The sequence below is a fragment of the Epinephelus moara genome, chromosome 9, assembly GCF_006386435.1.
Source record: "Epinephelus moara isolate mb chromosome 9, YSFRI_EMoa_1.0, whole genome shotgun sequence".
Taxonomy (NCBI): domain Eukaryota; kingdom Metazoa; phylum Chordata; class Actinopteri; order Perciformes; family Serranidae; genus Epinephelus; species Epinephelus moara.
In genome coordinates, this window is record NC_065514.1 from 35353151 (window position 1) to 35361914 (window position 8764).

At 40.8% G+C, this 8764-nt stretch overlaps 1 protein-coding gene across 1 annotated transcript in view; it reads right to left on the reverse strand.

The window, feature by feature from the left end:
• The window catches only part of LOC126395993 (thyrotropin receptor-like), a 38692-nt gene that overhangs the window by 13535 nt on the left and 16393 nt on the right, over positions 1–8764 (reverse strand). The window contains exons 6-10 of the mRNA XM_050053796.1: positions 7646–7714; positions 7281–7358; positions 6912–7100; positions 4355–5444; positions 3734–3883 (exon numbers count right to left, since the gene is read on the reverse strand). Of these exons, the coding sequence (XP_049909753.1) occupies positions 3734–3883; positions 4355–5444; positions 6912–7100; positions 7281–7358; positions 7646–7714 (1576 nt within the window). The remainder of the gene's footprint in view (positions 1–3733; positions 3884–4354; positions 5445–6911; positions 7101–7280; positions 7359–7645; positions 7715–8764) is intronic.

The following is an 8764-nucleotide window of genomic DNA, read 5'->3' on the forward strand; positions in this document are numbered from 1 at the left end:
GGATGACAGCACAATGATGTGTGTGGTATCATTGGAAAGCTCTGCTCCTGCGCTTTCATGTGATATGCGTGGCATTTCTGTGTGAGCCTGCATTCACGAGTAATCCATCCAAGAGTAATGTGTGTGCAAAGCTGTATGAAAGCTCTGTTATACATAGTTTTAGTGTAACTTTATCATTCTTTTTCGCTGTGAAAACATTGGACTACAGACAATTCCGCTGTTTCACGTGATATGCGTGGCTTCTCGCTATGATGCACGGTTGCGGAGAAAATCAATAGAGAAGAACAGGTGTGAATTTGGACGCACTATGCATCGTTCCGGCCCATAGGGTTAAAGGCTGCCACCTAGCGGACTGGACGTGGAACAGTAGATTATCAGGGAGAAAAAGGAAAAAAAGTCAAATAAAGGTGATGACTGCGTGGCGGCCGCCGGCCGTCCTGGAGTACCGGCCGTTCTATGATTCTCCAGAACCTCCAGATGGCCAGTCCGCCCCTGCTCTCTCTCCTTTCTCTCTTTCTTTTTTTGGAAAATCTGAGTTTCTTTTAAGTACTTGGTAGCATGATGTTGACTGTAGGGTTCTAGCGCAACTGCTCAATTTTTTTTCTTCAATTTTATTTATAAAGCCCAATATCACAAATCACAATTTGCCTCACAGGGCTTTACAGCATACGACATCCCTCTGTCCTTAGGACCCTCACAGCGGATAAGAAAAAACTCCCCAAAAAAACCCACGGGGGAAAAAAACGGTAGAAACCTCAGGAAGAGCAACTGAGGAGGGATTCCTCTTCCAGGACGGACAGACGTGCAATAGATGTCGTACAGAACAGATCAGCAACTGCTGACTGCTACTAGGCACTGTCACCGTCAGTGCGCTAAGCAGGACCAAACCATTTCATGCAGATACAGGGGGGTGGTCAGTCAATATGGATGTTTACTTTTTGGTCAATGGGGATATTTAACTTTTACTGCCAAAAACAAGTAAAAACAAAGAGATAATTCATTTTATTACTATATTTGAAAAAAAAAAGTTCTCAGTGATGATGGTTTAATAATTTTATATTAATTTTTATTTATTTTTGGAATTGTCCTAACTTTTGCCTGCTAACCAGCTGTACAGACATTAATACCGAGTTTAGTCACGTTTATTCTGACTTGTACACTTCTGAATTAAAGGCAAGCAGTGACGTCATCAGATCCTTCCTTAGCAGCCTGAACCTACCCACTCTAACTGTAGAACAACGTGATTTATTAGATGTGCCCTTCACTATGAAGTAGAAGACGAATAGAAGGAAGTCAGGAATCAGATGACTTCCAGTTGAGAGGGTGAGAGGATGGCAGCTTAAGCATTTGTCTCCCTCCTAATCCTCTACTTGAAATGCAAAAATAATTATCTAAGCCAAAAATGATGAAAGAGACTCTATCTCAAATCGAATAAGGAATGAATTTACGCTCTGTTACAATCACGGAGATGAAGATAAAAGCGAAAACAAAGGCACCAAAAGTAAAGAGACATCACCAAAGAGCTCCGAGAATTTTGAGGGGAGCTGAAAGACTTTAGAAACGAAACAAAACGCGAGCTGGCTGAACTAAAAAAAGAGATCGGGCAACAGAAACATAAATTACAACGCATGGCTGAAAGGGCCGAGTCATTTGGTTGTAGCGATAAATGTATTACTTGGATACAACTCCTCTATACCCATCCCAAAGCTGCAGTGTTAACTAAAGGGCTGGTTTCACCCTGATTTGAACTGGGAAGGGGGACCAGGCAGGGTGACGGTATTCCCTGGGGCTCTTCGCGCTGGCCCTTGAACCCCTGGCGACAGCCATCCACCTGGATCTGTCAATTCCTGGGATACAAATTGGTCACTCAAACCATAAGCTTATGTTATATGCAGACGATATCCTTATTTTTGTCTCCGAGCCAAAAATCTGTGCATTATTTAAAATTTTAGATACATTTTCTCACCTCTCAAGTTACAAAGTTAATTGGCTGAAATCTGAAGCCCTCCCCTTAACCTTACATTTCCCAAGGACCATGTTCCAGAGAGGAATTTTTCCTGGCCAAGTAATGGCATCAAATACCTGGGTGTCATTATCCCCCCTAAATTAGCTGACCTAGTAAAGGTCAATATTGAACCTGTGTTGGACCAATTTTCAGCAGATATTGAAAGATGGACCCCTCCTTTCTTATCATTGTGGGGGAAAGCCAATGTTTTGACTAAGTTTGATTATATCCTCCAGGCACTCCCAGTTAGAATTCCACTTAAATATTTTAAACAATTTGATAAGCTTTGCAACAGATTTCTCTGGAATGGCAAGTGCCTTAGGCTTAATTTACATAAACTACAAAGGCCAGTTGACCAAGGTGGGCTGGGTATTCCAAACGTATTGCTATATTGCTATGCCTTTAGCCTCAGGCACCTTGCCCACTGGTGTTTACCCCCCTGACCAACACTGATACAGCAATTCAGCCTCCCTCAACAACAGTTTTGGAGATATCTTCAGATTAGACATCTCCCAATCCCAAACCTTTGGCTCTACTATAACAGCCCCTCCCAGCTCTGATGTTCTCTCCTTTGTGATTAAGGTATTTGCTTCAGGTCATGAGGCCTCAAAATATTACTCCCAGTTGCTTAAAGGCTCAAATAGCAAGGGCTCCAATTTGAAGTCAGCCTGGGAGACAGATCTCAATCTTTCATATACAGAGAAGGAATGGAACAACATCTTAAAGAACTATTAGAAAATATCAAGGGAACTTAGAACAAGACTAGTGCAGTTTAAAATAATGAGTATATTGGCCCCCCTCAAGGCTACACAGAGTGAAATTAAGGGACAGCCAGAATTGTTGGAGGTGTTGGGGAAGCACTGGTACACTCTTCCACATGCTGTGGTCCACAGTTGTACAAAAATTCTGGTCAGCCATACATGAGAATATCAAATTGATTAAATTTGATGTCCCATTCTGTCCAAGCCTGTTGGACCTAGGTGACCCTCTTCCTCTGAAAACTCTCCCTGCAGCTGCCTCTGTGTACACTGCGCTAACGTGTGTGCACTTGCGCGCGCGAGACCAGCGAAAGCACGTGAACGCACGTGAAGGTGGTGCCGATGTCTCACGGTCTTGCACAAGTGCACACACGTCAGCGTACACAGAGGCAGTTAGAGCTACAGGCTACAATGAGGCTAGAAACAGATTTCAAATGACGTTTTTCCAAACAACTTTTTATGTTGGGGCTTCAGGACACTTGGATCACTACGGACAAGCAGTATGGAGTTATTTTATGGTTTCAATTCTGTGTTCTTGGACGTTTTAATCTGGGTCGCCGTCAGCCATTAGGTGTGCAGTTGTGCTGCTAGCCACTTCTCCCTCGGATTTCCGTAAGTGTTGTGAGGACTCTAAAACTTCACCAGAGCCTCCCTCGGCATATGGGTGAGTAGATAATGGCTGAATTTTCATTTTTGGGTGCACTATCCCTTTAAGGCACCTCTGATGTAATATACACCTAAAATGGTTCGATTCTGTGAATTTAGAATTTAAAAGGACAATTCTGGCCTATATAAGTACAACTTATTATTTTTAAACGTACTACTACAAGAAAAAATATTAATCAAATTTTAAAAGCAATTTTGGGGAATCTTGTCGCCGGGTGATTCCTGCACTTGTATGTTTTGGAATCTGAGGACTGGACTGTGGGGCAGACAGAGTCTCTCTGTATATGTGAGGAGTAATACTGACAAGTTGGCTGCGATAGAGGTGTGCTTGCCGCTGGCACAGTCCCATCCGGCTCAGCAACATCAGGATATCTCGGTGAAATGCCTTTGTCAGGATAGCATAAAAAAATGGATGAGCACAAGAGTTGAGAGGGTAGAAAAACACCAGCAACACCTGTGAGAAACAAAACAAAGATCAGACTTTATTTTAAACTGAAAAAAGATTTAGATTAAAGATATACTATGCAGGATTTTCATACAAAAAAAATGTATCAAGTAATACAGAAATAATCCCTCTCAATAATCACTTATGACCCACTAGAATTGTGTGACTGTGCATTTTTCTGCGGAGACTGCCCTCTGCCTGGATTTTCTTATTTGCCTCTTATCCTCTGAGCTCAGGATGTTTCCGGGCATGTACTCTCACAGTGCTCAGCTGAGGTCGGTGCTTCATAAAAAGGTAGCCACCAAACGGCAGAGCATAAGCAGCACAGATCCAAGAGACATGGTGCACAAAAAATGTAAATATTGTGGGGTGAAACGCAAAACAAGTGAATCCGGGGTTGTCTTTTACTTTTACTTTAGTCTGCAAACAGTAATGACAATCCTGCGTAGTATACCATTAAAACTCACAAGGAAGTCACACCTTGGAATCTGTGACAGTCATCAGTGGCTGGTGGAGAGCTGCAGACAAGCCATAGAAGCAAATTGGAGCTAGACACAGAAAGTTGGTAAAAATGAGAACAGCCATGCGTTTGGCCATGCTGGTATCACATTTGCTGGACTGGTGTTGTGGATTGTGCACCATAAAGTAGATGTGGAGGTAACATAAACAAACCACCATAAAAGCAATGATATTAACCATCAGCACAGAGACTACATAGGCCCGAGCAGCAGTTGTCTCAGTGTCCATCGGTAAGCAAATGCTCACTTTCTGGTAACTGCTCACACCACTCACTGGCAGCAGTGCTAGGATGACACACAGCAACCAGCCAGCGAGCATCAGCACAGCAGCATGACGTAACCTCATTTTTCTGTCCGGTCTCATTGCGTAGAAGATGGCATGCCAGCGCTGAAGGCTGATTAAAGTTAATGTGTACACAGATAGCTCACTGGCAAACACTGATAATGTCCCTGCTAGACTGCAGCCACCTCCTGTTTGCCAGGCAATAGCATAGTGGTAATAATTGGAGCGTGTGTAGAGGTCGACAGATGCGATGAGCAGTAAATACATTCCCATACAAAAGTCTGCAAATGCCAGGTGACCCATGAGGAGACGGGTAACAGACAATTTCTGTCGGCTGGTCAGCAGGATGAATATCACCAGGAAGTTGGCTGAAATAGCCAACAGACTGACCACCCAGACTAACACCCTCAGGAAGCCTCGACTCATCACATCCTCACAGGGGTTCAGCGCATCAGGTAGGGGGGTGCACAAGAGTCCATGATTATCTGTGTGAGGTTCATCACACAGTGCAAAGTCAAAACCCTCACTGTAATACTCTGTAGGTAACTCCACATAAAACACACCCTCAACTTCAGACTGTTCAGTTGGGCAAATGGGGCTGTTAAAGTTTTGACTGTGATTTCTGCTGTCGGCAGTTGGGAGACCAAAGCTGTCTTTCAGGTGCTGGTAGATTTTGTGTCCCAGATACCTCTGAGAGAGAGCTGTAGAGGATTCCTGCAACTTTCCCAAAGTAGTCCGGGTCAGGTTGCAAATAACTGCTTCAGTGTATCTTGAACACAGATTGATACAGATTAATAATCAGAGAATGAAATACAACATTTAGACAACATTTAGATGCATGCAAATATTAAAATATTATACTACAAAGTTCTTCCACAACAGAAAGTCTTTAAGGGATTCAAAAACTCCCAACTGGCAAAAAAGCAAAAATGCAATATCTTGTTGTCACTGTGTTAATGAGGTGTCAGACCTTCATCAGACCCTGCACCATATACTGTATAATTGTAAACAACTAGAATTAACCCTCCACGGTTATATGCCTCCACAAACCAGTCAAGTTGCACCTATAGTTTACATCCAGAAAACATACATGCTTCATTCACATCTTCCCCCCGGCAGCACAGGAGATGTAATGGCCAAAAAAAGTGTTTTTACATAACATAATGATGTCACAGGGGAAGCTGACCTTTGACTTTTTGGATATAAAATGTCATCACTTCATTATTATATGCTATTCGACATTTGTGTGAAATTTTGTCATAATTAGCATAAAAAACTGTTGAGCTATGGCCAAGAACATGTTTTGTGAGGTCACAGTGACTTTGACCTTTGACCTACCAAATTTTAATCAGGTCATTCTTGAGTCCAAGTGTGCATCTGAGCCAAATTTGAGATAACTGTCTCAAGGTCTTCTTGAGATACTGTCTTCACAAAAATTAGACGAATGCAAGGTCACAGTGACCTTGACCATTAAACACCAAAATCTCACCAAAAACGTCATTGTTGAGTCCAAATAAACATATGTGCCAAATTTGAAGAAGTTCCCTCAAGGTGAGATATTGAGATATTGCCTTCACAAGTATGAGATGGAAGGAGGGTCACAATGACTGTGACCCGTGACCACCAAAATCTAATCAGGTCATTGTTGAGTCCAAGTGCATGTTTGTGCAAATTTGAAAAAAATAGTTCACAAGAATAGGGCTGACGTACGTACGTATGTGCAGACAACCCAAAAACATATTGCCTCCTGCCACAGCTATGGTTGATGCATAGGCATAAAGACTAATTACCTAATTAATCACAATAGACAAAGATCAGGTACCAAAATGAATACACACGGTGTGTTGTACAATAGATGTATTCTTTTTGATCTCATGGCTAGGGTTTGATCTTACAATCAGAAGAACTCATTAACTTTAATTTGTATGGTTGCCTGGAGATGTGGCTGCCACTCTCTGATAGGTGTTTTTTTTCTGGGCTATGTTTATGTGCAGTCACTTGTCAAAGGCCTGAGAATCAAAATGTTGTTAATGAAGTGACTACACGTGCTCAACAGTGCACAGGATTTTCTTTCCAGGAACATGTTTAAATACAAAATCTTTACAATGCTAAATGCTGGTGAGTAACCCAATACATACATTGGGCATGAGGATAGTTTGGTTTGAAAAGGAAAAATACTGGGCGAAAAGAAACCACCGTGGGAAACTTTTTACCAAAACGTATTTCTCTTACTTACCCTCTCCATCTTTTCAGCATATTGAGACCACAACAATGGCTTTGGAAGGTCAAATCAGCACTCTGTAAATGGAGAAAGACTCGGAAGGGGGGCAGTACTTTGAGGGCCCAAGTGTTTTTAGCTCTGAGCTTTTCAATGGTCTCCATACCTACTGAAGGCAAAGAGCTAATTTTGGTTTCTGAAAGGTCTCTGAAAAGAGAAAGGGTTCAGATTATTCATTTGGACACAACTCTAAGGCTGTTCCTGTATCCAACTGCAGCATGTGCTGTAGTTGCAAAATAAAGATATTATTTAAGACGTAAGACTATTATTTGATTGAAAACAAAAGGTAAGATCATTTTCTCTAGCAAAATCTGTACATCCACTCACATGTGCGTTGGGCCGTGAATTACACCATAAAATGCAAATTCATCTATTCGTTCCAAATCCATATTCCTGTGAAGATACCTGAAGAATGGAGAATAGGTTAGGGGCAAAGTAATATGGACAAGATGTATCTATGTTTTACCAACATGTACAGTTACTTTATCAAAACATTTTGTGTAACACAATAGTAATTTAACCTGCCTGCCAGCCAGCCAGGTTGTTAAAGCTCAAACACATTAATAAAGAGACCAAATCAGAAAGTTGTTAAGATATGTCATTAAAATATTGTTCCATCCTATGTGTTATCACTTTGATTTTTTTTTTTTTTTTTTTTTTTTGCTTCACTGCAATAATGTAAAATGGCATACACTTCCTCCAGTCTGCTCCCATTGAAGGCATAGGGTTGGATCTCTTTCACGCCATTGCTATTCAGCATGCTAAAAATCAGGGGGGAAAAAAAGGAATATCCTGTCAACCTTCCATTCACTCATTTTTTAAAAAATTTTTTAATGGAAAATGTATCCCATGCCTATTCCTGAAAGTGTACAGTGGCATGCAAGGCTTTTGGCACCCCTGGTCAAGATTTCTTTAACTGTGAATAGTTAAGTAAATAGAAGATGAACTGATTTCCAAAACAAATGAAGTTAAAGATGGATGTTTTTCAACATTTTAAGCAAGATTACTGTATTAATTTTTGTTTTGCACAATTTTTGAGTGAAAAAAAGGAAAGTAGCACTATGCAAAAGTTTGGGCACCCCAAGACATTTGAGCTCTCAGACAACTGTAACCAGGGTCTCAGACCTTAATTAGCTTGTTTGGACTATGGCTTGTTCACAATCATCATTAGAAAAGGCCAGGTGATGCCAATTTCAAAGTATTACAAATATTCTGACTCCTGAAACCTTGTTGCAACAATCAGCAGTCATGGGCTCCTCTAAACAGCTACCTAGCACTCTTAAAACTAAAATAACTGATGCCCACAAAGCAGGAGAAGGCTATAACAAGACAGCACAATGTTTACAGGTGGCTTTTTCCTCAGTTCGTGATGTAATTAAGAAATGGCAGTTAAGAGAAACTGTGGAGGTCAAGTTGAGGTCTGGAAGACCAAGAAAACTTTGCAAGAGAGCTGCTTGTAGGATTGTTAGAAAGTAGGGGTGTAACGGTACACAAAAATCTCGGTTCGGTACGTACCTCGGTACACAAGTCACGGTTCGTTTTTTTTCGGTACAGTAATGAAAAAAATAGACAACTATTAAATATCTTTTACTTATTGGCAACCTCATTAAAACATACCACCACAGCAGTTAACTCTTTTTACACAATTTTTGAATGAAACAAATATATATAAAATCCTGCTTTTTCACATTGTTTGAATGAAAATAGAAATATAAAAGTGAAAAATAAAATCCTGCTGTTTTTTTTAACACATTTTTTGAATGAAAAATATAAATGTACATTTCTGCTTTAAAGTTTTACTCAATTAAAAT